Source organism: Falco rusticolus, chromosome 3 (assembly GCF_015220075.1).
Source record: "Falco rusticolus isolate bFalRus1 chromosome 3, bFalRus1.pri, whole genome shotgun sequence".
Classification (NCBI taxonomy): domain Eukaryota; kingdom Metazoa; phylum Chordata; class Aves; order Falconiformes; family Falconidae; genus Falco; species Falco rusticolus.
In genome coordinates this window covers 119,521,902-119,543,050 of record NC_051189.1, presented here as the reverse complement: position 1 = coordinate 119,543,050, position 21,149 = coordinate 119,521,902, and the positions used below count along the sequence as shown (strand labels likewise).

General features: G+C 41.9%; 1 protein-coding gene and 1 non-coding gene across 2 annotated transcripts; both read left to right on the top strand.

Annotated features, from left to right (window-relative positions):
- The first annotated feature begins 25 nt into the window (after positions 1–25).
- PPP1R8 (protein phosphatase 1 regulatory subunit 8) lies at positions 26–20,898 on the top strand. Its single transcript, XM_037382244.1, has 7 exons — positions 26–157; positions 9,482–9,542; positions 14,072–14,225; positions 14,888–15,108; positions 15,790–15,934; positions 17,099–17,163; positions 18,176–20,898. Exons 1-7 carry the CDS (start codon positions 96–98, stop codon positions 18,527–18,529), a joined length of 1,062 nt encoding a protein of 353 aa, XP_037238141.1. The 5' UTR covers positions 26–95; the 3' UTR covers positions 18,530–20,898.
- On the top strand, positions 11,840–12,005 carry LOC119145705. The gene has a single exon (XR_005103511.1).
- Positions 20,899–21,149: the final 251 nt, after the last annotated feature.

The following is a 21,149-nucleotide window of genomic DNA, read 5'->3' as shown; positions in this document are numbered from 1 at the left end:
GGCGGCGCCGCGCGGGGCACGCTGGGAGCGCCTCCCGCGCCGGTCCTCCAGCTTCCCATCCTGCCCTCGGCCCGCCTGAATGGGGCAGAGGCAAGATGGCGGCGAACGCGAACTCCGCCGGCGGCGGCGGCCTCTCGCTGTTTGAGTGCCCCAGCTGGTGAGCGGGCGGGCTGCGGCGGCTCCGCCGGGCCGCCCGCCTCTGGGTGTGCGGTTGCGGGCTGCGGCGGGTGCCCGCCGGGCCGGGGGGAGTGGCGCGGGGCCGGGCCGGGCGGTGGGGCCAGGCTGGGCGGTGGGGTCGGGCCCGGCTCCCCCGGGGGCTGGGGCCGGGGCCAGGGCTGGGAGGGCCGCGGTGTGAGGCCGGCTGCCCAGCCCCGCGGGGACGGGGGCTGGCTGCGGCGGCGCGCTGGGCCTGCCCGGGGGTCCGGGCTCGGGGCGCAGCCCCGTGGGCGCGTCCATCGGCTGGCCTGGGCTTACCGCCGGCGTGCGGCGCTGGCCGGAGCTCGGCAGCGCTTCCCGGAGGTCTTCCCGAGAGCTTAAACAGAATCGGTGCTGTGCTGGAAATGGAATTTTCTGTTCAAGTTCTGTATTCGGTACGAGAAATCTATCGGGTTGAAACTAGCCTGGTGGTTTTTTTTTCTTGCGTTGAGTTAAGGAGTCAGGGCAAAGGGACGTGTTGGAGAAGCAGCATCAGAACTGTGAATGTGACTGGTTCTGGAGTCATAGAAAGGTCCGTGTTGGAGGGGATCTCTGGAAATCATCTGGTCCAACCATTCGTTGAAAGCAGGGCTTTAGATTGGGTTACCTAGGGCCTTGTCTCATTTGCTTTGAATCTTTTCATGCATTACTAAATAGGTCTTTGCTGTAGTGCCTTCTTTGGGTGCCAGAGCATTGATTATTCAGGGGATGTGTGCACTTACATTTTAAATCACATAGAAAATGACATAACGTGTTATAGCTGAAATGTTTAGCATCTGTATATGTGTGTGACCTAGCTATGTATGTGCACGCATAATTGCAGTCTTCGGTTGCATAGTCATCTGTTCTTTGCTACAGGTCCCCTGCCTTTCCGTGCTTTGATGATAGTGGCCAGTGAATGGATGCTTAGTGAATATGCTTTGTAATGTTAACCTGTCTTATAAGTCTTTACTTTAGTTAGTGAAACCATTTAACCCTCTCATGGGAAAGAATTGCTCATTTATTTTAGTATTTTATTTGCTCTGAACATACACAATAACAAACATCTATATGAGACAAGGTGGTGCTCCATAAAATGGTGACATGATAGAGTAGGTATAGGCAAATATTATTCTGGATGTTCAACTTGAAATTTCAAATATTCTCTCTTTTTTTTTTTTTCATAGTGTTTTTATACAACAGTGTTCACAACTTGCATTATATTCAGTGGTAAATTTGAATTACTTCTGCCTTTGAAAGCTGTAGCTTGAATTAGCTGGAGAAGTATAACTTGTGAAATGCTTAGTTTCAGTAACTTGCATGCTATTGCAGAAGAATTCCTAAATAAATACCATCTGGAGGGGAGGACTGAACAACTATAAGTGTGAGGGCCTCTTCAGCTACATGTTTTTCGGCTTCAGCTACATACAAGGCAGGGTCTACAGACAGGCAGCATTCTTCACCATGCAGATTCTGACCTGATTTGGTTTTGAGGAGCAATCCATTGTGCTGAGTGATAGGGAAATGAGGTGGAAGAGGCACTGGGGAGGTGATCCAAGCCAGGGGTTCACACCCAGGATGTTCGGGTACCAGGGTCTGTTTTATCCTGACATTTCTAAGATTTTGGGTAATTCCCTTTTTGCAGCCTTTTACTATAATGTTCTGAAATCGTGCACAGGTATTTCTGCTGAATAGGCAACATAAAATGGGACCTATTAGGTAGGTATGGCTGGTGGGATTCCATTGCCTCATCCATTAGGAGGGAGGATCTCTCCTACCAGGTGGATTTATTTACTTCTGGTTTATTTTCCTAGTCTGCAAAAAAAGAAGAATATATTTCATATTAAAGCTTTACATGACTTCTGCTGGCATCTACTGAATTACAGATTTTAGCTCACAGTTTTGAAATACTTCTTTCTTCCAGAGCAAACCAAAGAGCACACAGTTATGATATTGAATAAATGATGGGCCTTTCACAGGTAGGATTCTCCAGAGTGAAAATAGTTTGTAGTAGTAGACTTAGGTCAATATTTGTAGCTCTGACTTCCCAAAGGTCTCAGTGTAGATGTATCCTGCAGGATCCTTGATGTCTTAGGCAAGCACCGAAAAGTCTTCCATATAGGTAACAGTGTAGATCTTTGTATAGGAAGCTTTGGTTGACCAAAAAGCATGGAGTTGCAGAGAGGCTTTGTGGTCAATAGCAGCTTCTTCTGTAGTGAATTATCTTCAATCTCATCAATCTATATTAAAATCAAAATCATAGTCTTTACCTATCTTTACTTTTCTGCCTCTAAGTAGAGCTGGCTTGGGGACTGTAAACACTGATCATATGAGAAATATATCTTAAATGTAATCAACAGAAGTAACTTTTTTCCCCGTCTTTATAAATTGTTGCCCATGCTTTTGAGGTTTGCCTTCATCATTGTATCTATTCTATCTTAACGTGGATAGTAGGTTTTCACTGGTTTTGATTTCTGGCTTTGATTTAGTTTTTGTGCTGTTATAGGTTACTACTTTATAGTCCATAAAATATTATTTCTTTTCTTGTATTTCTAACAGTTAACTAGCTCAAGACAGACAAAAAATAATAAATGCTGCCTTAATAATACTTGCTTATGCTCGTACTTGTTTATGCATGTACTGCAATTCCTCCGCATGTGTTAGGAAAGACATGGGCTATGCATTCAAAATTGGAATAAAGATGCTGCCAATACTTTCTATGGATTATAATTTAACCATACCATGAGATTAGAAAATGTCTGTAGATAACAATTGCACATCCTAGTTTTGGTAAGACTTTGGTACACCTTCTGAGGTCATTTTAGTCAATAAAAGTAATTTCCATGAGGTACAAATAATCTGAAGAGTGGTTTTGAGGTGACCATCACGTGTTTAATGGATACTGCCTGCCCTTTTGGCCTGGTTTAACCTGCATTTGGGATTGTGAATCTTTCTTTATTCTCTGCCTTGACATACCATTAGTTGGGATGTCGCACTTGTTCTGGAATGTACAGTTGAAATAGTATGTTTTAAAGGCTACAGTAATTTTGTTTTGGTTTCTTTGAGCCAAGAACAGGCTATACCTGGCAGCAATGATTCTGCACAAATTTCTGGAGAGGATGAACTCTAGGGTTCTGGAAATTCCACCCTGTCCTTGAAGTTGGACTTGAAGGGGTGTACAGTAGTCACATAGGCCAAGATTTTTAGGAAGTGGCTAAATTTAGGCTTTTGAGTCCACGTCTAGAAACCTAAATAAGTGACCTAATTTTAAACTAACACAATAGAAGGGAAGTTGTCCTGTCTATGTCCTTAATAGCTACAACTCAGAATGTCTCTTTAGACTGGGTGTGAATGATGTAACTCAGCAGCCTTGCTGAAGTTCAACTGGATGTGGCTGATGTAACCCAGTTGGCATGTCAACATTGAATCTTAGCCTTGTGGAAGAGATGCTGTCAGCCAGTCTGTAAAACTTCAGTTCTGTTACTCAGTACTTCTAACTAGCACCACATCCCAAAGTGTTAATGGCTTTGTGCTCTTTTTCTGAATTGTTTTATTTTTGTTACTGTATATACTCCTTCCAGGTTTAAGCTCAGCTTGGGCTTTTCTTCTTCTTTGCTGTCCGTCCCTGCTTTTTGCCATTACTCTATAGTTCTGCAGTACTGGGTTTGCTATCAATGGCAGAAAATAATCTGTACAGATTCCTCACAGAATCATCCTGGCGTTATGGACAGAGCAGTGGACTGACCTGTAGAGCCCGTGGTGAAGAAACGCATTTTTCTGTTTCTAGGACAGAAGGAAGAGTTTTTGCTTGTAGGTGTTTTATTTATCTCAAAAAAACCCCTATCTGAACTTGGTTTTGTTCAGTGGCATCCCTCTTAAGTACTACATTACTAATCATTCGAAGCAGTTGGTGTCTTTTATAAGGCAAACAAATCCATACATGTAGCTGCTCAGGGAAAACCTGAACTTCACCGTGTCCAGCTACTAAACTATATTGTGAAGGAGCTGATTATTCAAGGCAGGGAGGTGGATGTACTATGTCTGCCATGGCTGACTGTCAGGTGAACCAGCTTTCTTCAAGGCTGTTTTTATTAGAACACGTAGGAAACAATCATTTTAGGAAGAATTAGAGGGGTTCATACAACTGTGAGTGTATAGGGAATTGACTTTGAGGAGGCAATAGCAGTTTAATAGAGTCTGTGGGCTGACCCTTTTAGTGTTGGGGGTTTTATTAATTACCTTGACAAAAGCAACCACAGTGCTTTTTGATGACATAAGCAGGGTCAACACAGAGGCCAGAGTATTAATCCAGTCCTTTTGGTATAACTTGAAGACCAGAATGGTAAAACCAAGATAAAATACAGAAGTATAAGATGGGAAAAGTGACTAAGAACAAGAACTACTTCTTGAAGCCAGAAACTCACAATTCAGAAGTAAAAAGACAAAAGTTTATATTCAGAAATAAAAGTACATACACACAAGTACATAGACTAATCACAGAACAACCATCAATCACTAGTAACATATAACTGTTCAAAAATAAAAAGACTAATATTTTACCTGATGTGTAATCTGTTTGTAAGATAGAGACGTGTCAGTGCTGTTCTAGGTAGGCACTGATGAAAATGCAGTCTGTTTTCTGTACTTAATAAAGCTCAAATCAAACTGATACAGATGCAGTAGGAAAACTCATCAACTGGGAAACAGCGATACTTCTTTGAGACAAAACAGAGCTTTAGTTGTCTGTTAAAATAAAAACAGGGATGATTTTCCCAGGCTAAAGAATTTTTAAAAGAGGGGTAATATTTGGGAAACTTCTTTTTATAGCTGAAGGGAAAGAACAAAAAAATTACGATGGAAATGAAAGGATTTGATAAAAAATTCAGGATGGAAATCAATCTGTCAGAATAACGAGGCTTTGGAACAGATTCCTGGTAGGCATAAAGGTTACAGTCCTGTCATATATTCTTCTGATTTGTACAGGTAAATTAAACTTCCAAACATACCTGCTCTCACTCTGAAAATGTAGGAATAATCTTAACAAATAATCATTATGTTGTTGCTCACTACTTAATATTCATTCTCGTATTTAATTCCATGCCATTTGAATTCATTTTTTTGATGTCATAAAACCTTCAGTTCTCTCTAATAGAATATTTATGACCCTGCTCTCAGGAATTAAATTTTGTATACAGTTCCCAAATTTCACTGTATTCCATGGAGACTTTGTTCCTGAGTAAGTAACCAAGGGAACCAGAGTGAACCAGTAAAATCTAGTTCTGCGTGGAACTGCATTGTAAGAAGAAAACATACATAGAGCCAAGGTGAAGTTGAGCAAGTGCTTTAATACAGATGGAATGCTTTGTTCAGTTGAGGCAGCCACATTTCTCATCAGAAATCTTCCATAAAATGCTCCTAGAACACAGTCAGGTTTTTTTATGTTCAGGCAAGGTCTGTAATTACCAAGTTTGAGCCGCAAGCTTTTTTTACTGTATTTCTTACAACTGGAAGTTTGGCAAGTATTATTTTAATGCTTCGAAGAGTAGAGGAAATCATAAATGCCTCCCATCAACTTGCATTTTTTTTAAAGTTCAAATGCCCTAACCGTCATATTTCCTGCAGACATAACAAGGTTAGATCAGGATTATTGGTCAGCTCTTTATCCAGCCCTCTTCTCCCACATGGGAAGAAACCATTCTGCATGAACTAAAATAATTACCCTAAAGAGTTTGACCGTAACTTTGTCATAATATCTCCCTGTTTAGCGAATCAAGTCACCTAAACAAATGCCAGTGTTGGCGTGGTCTCAGTTTCTGTGATGTGTATGCTCTGCTTTGTGAAAGGCATATCACTGATGCATATGATGAGCAACAACTTTGTGTTCAACCAACATCTTGGTAAGAGGTTTTTTCTTCATTCTGATTTCTTTCTATAAAAAAGAGCATTGAAACAGCCATACTAATTGAAAACAGCATCCCAGACGGTTTCCTATCATACTGTGGTAGTGACCAGTAACTTAATGTGCTATTGTTTCCATCGTCTTTAAGTGTTCTGTCCTCTTGTATGCGCTCAAGGCTTGTGGCTGTCAGAAGCAAAGGGGTTTTGTGAGCTGAAGACTCTGTCTGGGTGATCATGTTTAATAACTAACACCAGACCTGATCTCCACAAACTTGCTAATTTTTCTTTGTTACCTTGTAGTTTAATTCCACAACGCTGAGTGACAGTGCTTTCCACAAGTTATGCAAATGTCTTCTTTTTTTCCCACAAGTTATGCAAAGGCACTTTCCTTATTTTCGAATCCAGGGCTGCTTGTTTCTTGTGTTTCAAGAAATAGTGAGTATGCTAGTTTTGTAGCATTCATTGAGAGGACAAAGGCAATAAATACTTACCTGTTTTATCCAAGCTTCAGAAGATATGTACTAGATTTTTTTTTTTTCCTTCCTCTCGCATGAAGCCATCTGTACTGGTCATTATCCTGTGCCCTTCTCGGCAAGAGAACCAGAACTGGCACAGCATTCAAGATGCTAAAACATTGTATTTTTATAGTTTCTTCTTTATGATGTCTTTGCTTTGTCAACTGTTCCTCTGGTTCTTTCTGAATGTAGTCATGATGACTCTAGATCTTTCCTGAGTGGCAATAAGGAGCCTGGAGCTCCTGGTTGTGTTTGCGTGGTTGAGGTGGTCTCTCTCTAGCATGTACTAGCATTCAAGAGCACCGATTTCCCCCACTCCCAGATGGTTTATCAAGCAGCAGTTCAGTATCATGAGATTAGTTTACAGCATTTCAGTCAGATTTGAATTTCCTGCATAATTGTCATAAGTGATTTTTCTTGGTTTTGTTGGCTCCTTTTTTCCAAATTGCGTATAACAAAACAGAGCCCTTGCAGAACCCTGCTCTTTCCTGACTCATAATCATGTACATTCTGTCATTGATTAGTGTTTTTCCCCATCACACCTTAATTTCCATAGGACCGTTAGATAATTTTGTCAAAAGCTTTAGTAAAAATGCCAGTCTACTGTACTGATAGCCTTGTTAAAATCTTCTTGGCTGTCTCCAGTATTTCTGGTAAATTGTGAGATACTACTTGCCTCCTCAAAAACCATGTGAATTCTTTCTCTCAAGTATTATTTTTAAGTATTATCTCAGTCAAAGATACAAGAAGCTGTGCTACAGATGGTTAGCCTAGGCATCTCTTCAGTCTGGAGAAGGAACAACCAAGAGAGATGTTAGGTGTCTGGAACTGTGAGTGAACTGACAGTCTGTAGGAGACAGGTGGTTGCTGTCCTTTTGAGGTGAACTAGTTTGCAAAATGAAATTAATGGCAAGCAGACTTGTGGCCAAATAGAGAAGAGGGTGCTTCAGCTATGTGTAGGTGATCTGTGAAGTTGTTTGTGTAAGATTCTGTAAATGCATTAAGTTTGTTTGTTCTTCGAGCAATTTATGTAGATAGCTGGTTAAATGGATAGCAGCTATGGTGCAGGAAGTCCTTGAGCTGGTAACCTTGAGCTGGTAACTGGGAGAGTATTCCTGTGGGAGGCACCCAATACTGTTCCTGGAGGTAGTTCTTAGATTGCCAAAGGTTCCTTACGCTGGGTTTGTCAGCTTGATCTGCCTGATACAACTCCACAGGAATGTGAGAAATCAGTACTTGAAGTCAAACAGAACCAGCACATGCTCTCATGATTAAACAGTGCTCTCATGATTAATGAGAAATGTTCTAAAGAAACATTAATACAGTATTTTTGGATCACTGTATAAATAGTATGTATCTTCTGTGCCAGTTTTGAAGAGTTTCATTGTAATGAAAGTTTACTTGGGGGGGGGGGGGGGGAGGGGGGCAGCTACAACTTTGCAGTTTCAGTGCAGTGGAGAAAAACAAGTTTGCCAGTGCTCAGGGGCAGGAAGAGGAAACACTGAGAAGTGGGCATGGATCCATGAATGAAACCTGTATTTCAGTGAAAAATGAGCACTGAGGTCTGAGGGGAGCACAGGCAGAGGCAGCAATACTTAGGTGTAGCCTGGCTGTATGATCCTAGCGCAGTATTTAAGAGGAGGTGGCCCCCTAGCAATGCTGAAGTGACTGGAAGAGTCTGTCATTTATCAGCTCATCAGACAGACTGTGTCATCTTCGGGATCATTTTTACTTGGTGGTCTTTTGCCCACACCACCATAATCTTGTTTCTAGGAAGCAGTCACCATTTTAGCAGATTTCCCTGGAGCTCTGCATCCTCTGCTGCTGCTGTTTGTTCTCCTCCAAAAAAGAGAAGGGCTGAGAGGGGATCTTACCAGTGCATACAAGTATTTTGAGGGCGAGTGTCGAGAGGACGGGGCCAGGCTCTTTTCTGTAGTGCCAGGCAACAAGACAAGGGGCAACAGGCACAAACTGAAACACAAGAAGTTCCCTCTGAATATGAGGAAGAACTTCTTTACCTTGAGCGTGGCGGAGCGTTGGAACAGGTTGCCCAGAGAGGTCGTGGAGTCTCCCTCTCTGGGGACATTCAAAACCCACCTGGACGCGACTGTGCAACCTGCTCTAGCAGGGCTTGGACTCGGTAATGTCCCAAGTTCCCTTCCAGCCGTGACCAATCTATGGTGGGCAGGGATGGAGCTATAAGGCTGGGGGAGCTGAGCTGCTGTTTGTTTGAGAATTTGGTGGAGGATGATTGTATTGTCATAGGGTAGGAGTCCCTCTGCCACCTAATACTGCAGTCTCTTCCGTGTTACCGGTTTTGGTAGGAAAGTTTGATTATAGGGAGTGTGGAGGAGCACTGGCTATTGGCCAACATTTTTATAATATTACAGGTATGTGTGGAGGTGCTTTCAGGTTTTTTACCATTACCAGTCCTAGAGGGGAAAGATGGTAAAAGCTTCCATTCTTCTCAGCAGCTAAGGGTAGAGATCTAATGTTTTGAAAGTACCATGAGAAAACAGAGCCCTTGAGCAGGTCCTTAAGCAAACAGTCCCAGTCTGTCCCCTTCTCCGGTTCTTAGCCTCTTCCTGGCCTTATACCATGTTCTCTTAGCAGCTGCCCTGTTTATTTTGTAAATAAGCTATTTTTCACCTGGAGAAGTAAAGCTTGAAGTGCACTGTGTCCTATTAGCTTAACTCTTTTTGTAAAAAATCATGTTTTATGTGTTGTCAGAAGGAATCCGCAGGGAGGAAAAGAAAATTACAGGATTTTCACATTTTCCCAAAACTAATTCTGCTTCCACGTGTCTGGGTTTGGTCTGTAGCTCTAATAGAATATTAGCTCTAACACTAATAAACTTTTTATTAAATGTGTTTGTATTTTCCTTTATTTTCTAGGGCAGGAAAACCGCCACCTGGCTTACATCTGGATGTAGTCAAAGGAGACAAACTCATTGAGGTATGAAAACAGGTTTTGTGTGTATTTAGTGTATCATATACATAGGCACCATCAGTAAAACATTTCCCAGCTTTTTCCACACTTATTCATAAGTATTTCCTTTCTCTCTCATATCCATTATTTTCAGATCAGTTTGTTTTACTCTGAAACTTCAGAAATCGTTTTCCCTTGCCTGTACTCCAAGGCTGTCTCATACTGTGAAGTGCTTCTATCAGTTGTCTTCCGATTAGATGCCGTGTTTGAAGTGATAGAAAACTGCAGTCCTCAGCCAGCAAACAATGACACTTTGATTTCTGAATATAAAACTTGTCCTAGTAAGAGAGAGAGAGAAAAAAATAAAATGTTTGTAAGGGAAACTTGGTACTTTGCAGAGCCTTATTTCTTGCAAACGTAGTTTTGGAGCAGAGCTGACATCTTATTCCCTATAAGACACTTTATATAGGAGGTATCAGACTGCAGACAGAAGGCACCTCATCTTACGAACTTCAGGAGCAGACATTTGAATAACATGGGGAAAGAAATCTTAAATACAAAAGATTAAGAGGAAAACCTCTTCACTTTGTACTGCTTGTTTGAGATACTTGTCTGGCCAGCTTATTTTTTATTTTGTTTTACAGTAAGGTTAACTAGGTATCCTGTATTTTACAGGATTGTTCCCCTGTCCTACAGTATAAAATACAGTATGATTTTTTTCTTCCCATGTTCTGGTTCTGTGAACAGCATTGTGTTTAGCACAGACAGAATGAGTTATTTTTATTACAGCAAAGGGATTTGTCTGAAATAACACCACCTCGTTCTCTCATATTTTGTTTTATATCCCACTAGAAGTAGTAAACAAACAAAACAAAGCTCTTTAACATGGTTGACAGAGAGGACCCAAGCCAGCAAATGTATTTTAGCTGTGGACAGACTTCTAACTTGCAATTGACTGGAAAGAGAAATGCTTCTGGGCAGCAAACATTTCCAAAGTTGAGCCAGCTTTTCTGAACAGAAACTGGAAAATTAAGAACTCTGTGTTAGATCAAGAAAGATTTAGGTCACTTAAAATCTTGGCTGGTGTTTAACTATGCTACCACAGGAGCAGCAGACAGTATTAAGTGTTCCTTCTGGTGTCTAGCAGGAGAGATTTACTGTTTAGAATTTGGTTAAGTTACCAGAATATGCTTTGCATAGGAAAGCAGATAGAGATGTCATAAATGGGTATCTTGCAAATGAACTTGTGTTTTCCCAGGCCAGAAACCAGTAAAATGAGGCTTTTCTTTATAGTCCACTACTGTTGGTTTTACAGACTGTTTTGAGGGAGTGCTTACTCTGGATTTAAAGACACAGAAAACTGGCAAAGACAGTCTTGACCTAAAAAGAGGTGTTTGCTCAGGCTTAATTTAAAAGGAATTAGGTACTAACAAACATACATTTGCCGCATCTTCAGAGTAGCTCATTAGTTCCTACAAGACATGGCTGAGTTGGTTCTCACCTGCTACTCGGACTGTGTTGGAGCTATCCTTCACTGGCTTTTCGTAGGCGCTGTATCTTTCAAACCCTTTGCATTGCATTTGTCTTCAAACCATGGACCACGTATTCTGCTTCTTACGGTATTGTTACGTCTTCAGAATCACTTTCAGAGATCAGAGAGCTGTATGTAGTAGGACTGCTGTTCAGCTCAGCCTTCTTGCTGACATCCCAGCAGCAGTGTCTGGGGTAAGGATTGTACTTGGCACCAAGTATTCCAGTATTTCTTTTAGGCCATGGAATGAGATTCAGTGAGCAAAGCCAAATGGCAGTGACTTTTAGTTTTTTGGTATGTGGCAGGTGGCCAAACATAATGCAGCCTTCCCACCTGGGAGACTTAGTCTGAGATGAGTTTTTTTCTTGTCATGTTTCTTTTGGATTTTTGAGCATGGAGAGAGAGCTTTAGGATGAAAGAGTTTATATGGAGCTCTCTGCTGAATTAATCCTCAGGTGCTAAGGAAGTGTCTGTCGTGGGAGTCCTGGTCAGGACTGGGGAAAGAAAAAAGGGAACAAAACGCCATATGGAAGCTGAGGATGCACCATTGCTTTTGGCAATGGATAAGCAAATCTGGTGTTGATAACTTGACAGTCAGGAATGTTGTCCTGGTGGTGTCAGACTCTGAGGCTGTGCTGCCCAAAGCTTTTGGACCTACAGGAGGCCCCAGTTGGCTTTGTAAGTTGGCTTTTGTTTCTGTGTTTGGTACATGTGACAAATAGTTTTTCAATGTTGTCTTTTATGGTAGGCAGCAGTAACCAAGAAAGAACATTCTTAAATCTTGTGGATTACTGAGCACTTGATACTAACCAAGCCATCTGTGTCCCAGGTCTTGTGCAGAGGTCTGAGGTACACGTTGTGATTGCTGGGTCTGAAAAGTGCAACATTAAAACAAGCCATGAAGTGTTTAAGCTCAGTGTATAAAGAATGACACTGGGTTATAACTCAGAGGCACAGAAAATACGTAAGTCAGTGGATTTCACAAAGTATTTACTCCCATGAAATCGTGCCTGAAGTATATACCTTCAGTTAGCTGGGAATAAGGTATTACAGATTATTACCTAAGGGGCCAATTAATTGTGAAGTCATCATGATGTGTAATGGGAGCTGAGTTGTTCAGTTCTTGTAGTGACCTACAAGAGAGAATAAACATGCAAAAATAAATTAAACACTTAATACTGAATACCAGGTTATGAGAACTTGCAGCATGGAGGCTGACAAGTGTTCAGCAGAACAATGAGAAATCCAACACAGGAGAACACATCTGGGGGGGGGGGGGGAATCTGAAAAAAGTCAGTGGGGAAGTGACATCTGAATGCAGCAGTGCTAAAAGCCTCACAGCTCATAATTGGTGGGTAGGTAAATAGATGTAACTTTGCAAGGTGATTTGTAGTAGAAAATGAGGCCCGTGTGATTTTTACGCTTGCAGATAAGGCAGAGAAATAGAAATACTATGTTTTATTCCAGGCCATCTCCTTATTTTCTGTATGACTTGGTAGTGCCACAGAATCATTTAGGTTGGAAAAGATCTTTCAGATCAAGTCCAACCGTTGACCCAGGGCTGCCAAGTCAGTCACTAAACCATGTTGCTAAGCCCTGCATTTATGCATTTTTTAAACGCCTCTGAGGATGGCAGTGCCACCACCTCTCCGAGCAGCCCTCTTGGTGCTCATTGTGTCAGTCTTTCTGATAGCTCAGAAGAAACCCAAACCAGCTGCCTGTAACGGGTCTGATACATTCACTCTTTCTAGCCATGTCGTTTATACAGCTGGCAAAACTGAGTAGCAAGTGACTGATTGACATGAATGCTGCTGCCAGGAAGGGAGGTCCTTCCTCATCACGCAGTCCCAGTGCATGTAATCCACTGCTTCACTAGAGCTAGCTGGGATGTGCATCTGAACGAAGGCAAACTGATTCAGTCCACTAAAACAGTAGAAGGCTAATGCAGAAAAAAAGTGCTTTGCAAGCTGAAAACTGTGCTCAGATGTGTGGCAGTGGAATTGAGGAGAGGATTGTATAGCTGGGAATGGAAGGAGGGAGAAGGGAGAAATCCTTGTGCTCTAGCAGGCCAAACGTTAATTCGGCTCAGAGCATCTTAGGAAAGCAATGCTTTCTTGAAATAAGGTCTAGTTTTTTTCTGATAGAAAATGTATCATCAGCATTCCCTTGATCATGCTATTGGAACGTTGTGTGGGCTTTGGTAAATGTTTCAAAAAGCAGGAGAAGCCATCTGTTAACAAATCTGTAATGCATTGCCAGCCTTTGACTTGTGCAGCTGGAAGAAAGAAGACACATTAAGGTCTTGGAATACAGTGAGAAAGAAGTCTGTGCTGCTTAGGTGCTTCAGCTTTTAGGCACGAGGAGTTCTTTCCAACAACATTGTCTGCTAATAGAAATATGCTGTGTACTCTGTAGGACTGTGTCAACATGTTCCTTTGCATTTCATAGATGGCTTATGTAACTGATATTACGGTATGTAAGGTCTTGTTTGAAGAAGAGATTAGAACTAGGATGAATTAAGAAGCAATGCCTAAAATTAGTGGTTTACTTGAATGGATTCATATCACAATACATAATCAGTATAGTTTTACATCTTTATCATAGAAGTCTGAAGTCTTCTGTACATCAGTTTCTGTACAGAAATATAATTCTGATGTTCTTTTTCGGACTGGAAATCATTGTCATAGATTCCTGGCTTAGACAAGGCCTAAGTCATCTGCATTAGGGAATGTGTAAAAATCTTTGGGAGCAGATGTGAGAGAGAATCTCTTGTAAGAGGCAGTCTCATGATTTGAAGAGTTATTATTTTTCCCAGTCCCAGAAGGGAAAACCTGGGACTCTTCCATGTTCAGCTGTTCTGATTTTACAAAGAGAACATTTGACTTTCTGTATTGAACGGTGTCAGACAAAATTGTTGATGCTTTGTTTTTAATTTGCTCTGTTTATTCATGTTCTTGACTTTTTCAGGAAGATGCAAAAGATTATAGGAGTCTAATATGCTTCTCTGTTTGATATTCTACCTCAGAAACTCATCATTGATGAGAAGAAATACTATCTCTTTGGGAGAAATCCTGATCTGTGTGATTTTACCATTGACCACCAGTCTTGCTCTCGGGTCCATGCTGCCTTGGTCTATCACAAACATCTCAAGAGGGTTTTCCTCATAGATCTAAACAGCAGTAAGTAGCATGACATTTAACTAGACAGAAGTATGATATTTCAGTGCCTAAACATTTCTGAATCTGAGGTACTTTTTCCTCTTTTTTTTTGTTGTTGTTGTTGTTGTTGTTTGCACTGTATGGATAGATGACTATGATCTGAATTAGCGTCCTAGTGAAAGGTTGGCAAGGATCAGGAGCAAAGGAGTGTTTGCTCCACTCAGCTTACATCTGCTTCACTTGGTGTTTAAAACAGCATTTTGGGGCATTTAAGAGGCTAGGGGAGAGGAGGAAAGTGACTTGGCCTTCCTTTCACGATTTTAATGACGTTTTCTCTTCTGAGGGTGGTATCCCAAGATCTAAAACCTGACAAACTGGTTTTTTGTTTTGTTTTTTTTTTCCTCCAATGATTCCAGACATAGTAACTGAGGACCTACGAGAATCCAGAAAGTAAATGGTGTTTGTAAGTTATTTCCCTGACTTTTTTTAGACTTTTGATGTCTGTTATCTTACTTCATGAGATGGTAGGTAAAATTGTACACTGCTAATGTTTTCAGCAGTACCTTAGTGACTTGTATCTTGGAGCAGCCACGTACAGTTTCTGAACTTCTCAAGACCTGAACTCAAATACTGTGAGCCCAAGCTGATGACTAACAGGCTGTTTTGTATTTTGATGTTCTCAGCACATGGCACATTCTTGGGTCATATTCGTTTGGAACCTCACAAACCCCAACAGATACCCATTGACTCCACAGTTTCATTTGGTGCTTCTACACGGGCATATACGCTGCGAGAGAAGCCTCAGACACTGCCGTCAGCAGTTAAAGGAGATGAGAAAATGGGTGGTGAAGATGAAGAGCTCAAGGGCTTGCTGGGCCTGCCAGAGGAGGAGACAGAACTTGATGTGAGTACATCGCGCATTGTAGCTAGATGGCATTTCTAGCTAAGCAGATGGCATTTCCCACTTGTTTGCTTAGGTTCAGGTTCTTAATTTCTTGGCCCTGAAGATAGTCTGAGGTGTCTTCTGCAGGCAGATAGGCACAAACCATCTCGTTCTGCCATGATGTCTGTGATCGTGCTGCTTCCCAGAATCAGTGACCTAATAATCCTACTATTCCACTGGTCTTCTCACAAAGGCTTGCCGGGGAGTACATGCTGTCCAGCTAAGATTACCCCAGGTCAACGGTGATTTCCCACACTGTTCCCTACGGCCAGTAGCAATGAATGCTACCCTGTTTCCAACAGTTGGTGAAAAGGGGGAAAGCAGTGTATGTGACATTCACAGGATTGTTGAGGTAGGAATGGACCTCTCAGGATCATCTAGTCCAGCCCCCTTGCTCGGGCAGGGTCAGCTAGAGCAGGTTGCCCAGGATCATGCTCAGTCAAGTTCTGAATATCTCTGCAGACAGAGACTCCGCAACCTCGCTGGGCAACCTGTTGCAGTACGGGAGCACCCTCTCTTCCTAGGGATCTAAAGTCAAAACTGAACAGTGTGCTGTGATCTTCTGATATGCGCAATCATACGATTAAATCAGACTTCATACACTAGTGGCTTAAACTGTTTCATCTCTAAATTTGTCGCTAGAACCTGACAGAGTTTAATACAGCCCACAACAAAAGAATTTCCACGCTAACCATTGAGGAAGGGAACTTGGATATTCAGAGACCAAAGAGAAAACGGAAGAACTCCAGAGTGACGTTCAGCGATGATGATGAAATCATCAATCCAGGTAAGAGTTTGCTTTGATCTTTAGTTGATGCCCATAAGGTGCTCTTTCCAGTATTCTCATAGGGATTCCTCATGGCTGCATGTGGATAAGGAGAACAGAAACTTGGCAGTCAATATTTGGGATCTGCTATTTCAGAGAAGCTGCCACGTGTCTCACTGAAGTCTTTGACCTCTCTGTGTTTCTTCTCTTCTACCTGTAAAATAACTGCACAATCTGTGTGGGACAGGGATATCACACTCGGCTTCATTGTTCAAAATTCTATGAAATGTTGGAAAAATCTCATGTGTCCAAAAGGAACGTGGTGGATTTTGGGTTTTTTTGCCTTCTTCAGAGTGTAAATGGGAACTGAACTTGTTTGTTTTTCATCTGTCCCTTATTGCTTTACTTACCTGTTGCCTAGTGGATATGTATCTTAAGCTCAGAGGTCTTTTGCTGTGTCTGCATATCTGAAACACATTACCCTCACTCAAAACAATACTTCTGAAGATGTATCTATTGCCTGTTAGTCATTTTTCTCCCTTAGCTGTTTTATATTAATGGCATTCCTATTTACAATATTTTACATGGATAATGTTCTTGTTGATAAGAGTAGCTTATTAATTAGCATGCATCTCAAAATACAGTTTGGAGCTAGTTTTATTTGGCAGTGTATACCACCCAGAATAACCATTTTGATTTATAAGGTTGTGCAATTTAGTGTGCAGAACGTCCTAATGGAAACACCAGTCATTTGCATTACGAAAAATAATTTTTTTTCAGACTTTCAGAGACTGTGTGTTGAATTCTTCTGACTCCTACTTCAAGGTCCCTCAAGGACTTCTGGGGCCAGCTGTTGTGCCTTTGAGCGCATGCAGTGCCTTGTCAGGAGCAGCTTTCAGCCTGGAACTCCAGTCTGTCAGATCAGTGCAAACTCCCCATCCATCTGTTCCCTTTTCCCGTTCTCCATTTGAGTGGAAGCCTTTCTTACCAGAATATCTGATGAGCCCACCTTGAGATAAAGCCCACTAGGTGTCCCCTTGGCGCCTCTCTGTTTGGGCACGCTTGTGCTTACCGAGTATTGAGAAGAGAACATCCATGTGCCGGTTCTTGATAAAAGTTCCTTTAGCTGATAGATGTTCTTTTCCTGTATTCTTACTGAAGGCTTCACTGTTCTTGCCTTTACAGAGGATGTGGACCCTTCTGTTGGGCGTTTCAGGAACATGGTACAGACAGCAGTAGTTCCTGTTAAGGTACAGAGTAACTCCCAGCTTTCTAATTAATACATTACATTGATCAACTCACGTTTTGCATTACACCGTAGAAACGTACTGTTCTATGGTGGAAGATGTTCTGTTGTTAAGCAAAAGTCGTGTTCATGTTTCACTGTTGCCATCTTTTAGCAGATTTGACCATTTCCCTTCAAAACCAGCTTTAGCTCTTTTCTTTAATAACGCATGGGATTAATGGCAATTTCTTTTTGCTCCCAAAAAGAAATGCTTTCCAGAAACTTAATATAGTAGTTCGAGGCATCAGTTAAAATTGTGGGAAATGTGGAAAATGGAAAGTAAAAGTGAGAGGTTGTTTGTTTAAATACTGTAAGTACTACAGATTTCGTAAAGTTGTCTACTAGGACTAGCAGGGTTTAGACTTTGCTCCAAGATGAGTGTGTGGCCAGTGCTATATTTATTTGGAATATGCTAGGAGTAGGGAAGATTTGCAGAACTTCAGGGTAGTTAAGCAACAGTGGAATAGCATTGTCACTTGTTGCTGGTATACCCTAAATAATGTATGTGGAAAAGGAAAAAATTCTACATAAACCTCAGACTGCAGGAGAAGATTCCCGTGATCAGGAGTTAGACAAAAATCACCCAAGTGATGTGGAAGTTGCAGTTTCTTACTGTGGTGGGAAGGGCAGGTCTGTGTTACTGATTACCGACCTACTCGGTCTTGCATTCAGGACAAGCTCAAGACTCCCAGGCATGTACAGGAGGTAAAAAGGTGCACAGACCTGATCTAAGTTAAACCTGAGCTTCAGCTTCTGTCACCCCTTCCTGCACTGTGCACCTTTAAGAGTTTATTATTAAGTGGTTTTCAAGGAAACCCAAAAGAAATCTTCTGGGACAAAGACTGGGGCATGGTCTGTAACCACTTCCTATGTGACTGGTCTAGGTGCCTTTTTGGGGAAAATGGCATTGGCATCAGTTTAAATAGCTTGCTGCTTTCACGTATTTTGAATAATTCTTTAAATGCTTCCATCTACAGAAAAAACGGTTGGAGAATCCAGGCTCATTGACCACAGATGATTCTGCATCGCGACGTATGCAAAACTTTCCCTACAGCGGAGGATTATATGGTGGTTTACCTCCAACTCACAATGAGGCAGGTTCCCAGCCGCACGGCGTCCATGGGACAGCACTCATTGGTGGTCTGCCAATGCCCTACCCCAATCTTGCCCCGGATGTGGACTTGACTCCTGTTGTGCCCTCGACAGTTAACATGAACCCAGCTCCAAACCCTGCTGTCTTTAACCCTGAAGCTGTGAATGAACCCAAGAAGAAGAAATATGCAAAGGAGGCATGGCCGGGCAAGAAGCCAACCCCTTCCCTACTGATCTGAGTTGAGTGTTGTTGAGGGAGGGTGGGAGTTACGAACTCCAGAAACTGTTTATGTGCGGTATCGTCTTTTTAAAATTTCAGTGTCCTAACCAGATGTAATACCAAGATTGGAGAAGTGAAATATCCTTTAAAGATCTGTCTTCAAATGTTTTTATATGTCTGTTTAAAAAAAAAAAAAAATACAGCTCCCATCTCCTTTTGAACCAAAATATCTGGCAGCCTTTTCTTAGCCATTACCGTCCCCTGAATTTTGATCTGTAAGTTGAAGGGGAGGAGTCATATAATTTAATAATCATTTATGGCATGACCCTGCAAATTCGTGTATTTGGGTGTCGTGCTTACTGTGGGTGATGTTGTTCCTGCTGGACTTGCTAATAGCAGGACAGCTGTGTCAGAAGTTAATGTCTGTGGGGCCAAGCCTTTCAGAAATCCCATTGGTATGGGTTCTAAAGCTTGCAAAATACAGGTCGGCTTTGATTTTTTACATTTTTAAAACTCCACCAATGTGGGGGGGGTTGTTGTTGGGGGTTTTTTTTTTGTTGTTTTTTTTTTAATTTTTTGGGGGTTTTGTTAGTTTGGCTACAGCTTGTTTTAATTTCCACCTAAAACACTACAGCATCCCATTAGGTCATGAGAACGTGGAGTTGAGATGGACAAGAAGTAGGTGGTCTTCCTCAGCTGTGGTCCAGTACTGTGCGACGGAGTGCTGTGTGGGTGGGCAAAGGGGTGCACACACGGGTGGATCTGAGCTTGGGTTCATGCCAATGCCAACATACAAGCGTAGCAAGCCTAGGAGCGTTTGACTGGTGGGTAGGCACTTTCTACACTTCCAAACCAACAAAGTAGTGTTGACCCTACCCTGTAATAACTTTTAAGATGGAGTTAACATGGAGGACAACAGTTTCTTGTAAACTTGATGGCCCTTTTAACGTAAATAGATGAATTTTCATTGGCAAATGGAACTTGTGAGGTTAAAGTATATGTGGGATGCAAGAAGACACACATAAAAATGAGCAGCCATCAGCAGTGTCAAAGGATTTCTGTATTTAACAACTAACCCCACAATCCGCAAACTATTTTTACTGCTAATAACAGTGGGTGAGGATTGAGTGCTACTTAAAGCTAGAATATGAATTCTCAGTAGAGAATCTTGACTCACCTTGAATAAAGCAATGCACAAGTTGGTTTCATAATATTACGTTTTTGACGACTTCATCGCTTTTTCCCATTGAATAATATGAGAAGCTTGATTTGGATTGTTGCTGTAGCCCTTCAGATCCTCGGGTTTAGGTTTCCAAATCTGATTTACATGTAGTCAGACACTATGTCTTTACTTTTTGCAAGGTAAGGCCAGAACTCTGTTTTTCTTAGGTTTACTCTGGATTTTTTTACGTTCTGCAATGCAGTTCAGCTACATAGTCGCATTCCTTTGGGGGAGTTTTTCCAGGAAACATGCACTAAAATGGCAGCAGCGTACCCAGCTGTTCATTGTGTACTGTAGCTACCTGGCTAAGTAGTGTTAGGAAGATCTGATGGTTGCTGGAGCAGCGCTGTGTTACGGTGCATCTGCTGTGCTCTACGCACTGGACCTGTTCTGAACAGATGCTCCAAAATCAGTGTGACTTCTGCATCTGCAGGGTGGTTGCTTCTGTCATGTTACCAAGGTAAAAATGAGCTAGTAGCTACCCTATTTGCAAGAGCAATGGCTTTAGAGACTGGTTTGTTCCCCTCCCTGCACCATCATATCTAGCTCAAACTGTTATATGGATGAACACAGTAACTCCGCCGTGATATAGTGCTGCTCTGTGTTTAGTTACTCTTGAATATGATGCAGTCCTCAGACGTTCTGCTTCCAAACACTCCGTGCTGCTTCCAAAATCTTTCTCCCTTTAGTTTTGCTTCTTTCTGGTGTGTAGAATTTTCTTTCTCCAGTCAGTCTGCTTTATGAAGGCAACTCTTTAGGGTAAGACTAGTTAGGGCAAGTAAAAGTTGAACAGGTTTTCTTCTTCATTTTTTTGAGTTTGGGTTGTTTTTGTTTTGGTTTTCATTTGGGGGTTGGGGTTTTTTTTGGGGGGGTGTAGTGGTTTTGATTTTTTTCAAATGGCTCTTTGCAAGATTGTTCTTGAAAAGGGAAGCTTTACTGCTCATTGTTTTTTAAAGCTCTTCTCCTCCCTGGGTTTGAACAAGCTCTCATTATTTTAGAGCTTAGGGGCCATAGCTGGCCAGTACGGGAGGGGTCCGTATAACATCTAGGGGCTTTGTACAGAAGTTTGTACACTTGTGTAATATGTAATAGGCCTTTTCACACTTTCTGTTGAGCTTTTTACCTGTAACCTTTACTATGTTGTAAATTAAATGCAGATTTTGCCAGTTTGGAGAGTGTAGTGTGTTCGTTCCCAGTCCACACTTCTACAGTTGAGACTGTACATTGTTTTGTGGCTTATAGAAGGATTTCTGCTGTGGCAAAGCGCAGCTGTCACCGCGGGTCTTGTTCTTGGTGGCTGGCTCAGGCCGCAGCGCTTAAAGCTGCCCCCCCTTCTTTGCTCGTGACCTGCTTTGCTGGTTGTGCTGCAGCACGTTGCAGCTTCGCGCACCGGAGTGACACGTAACAGTGGATTTGA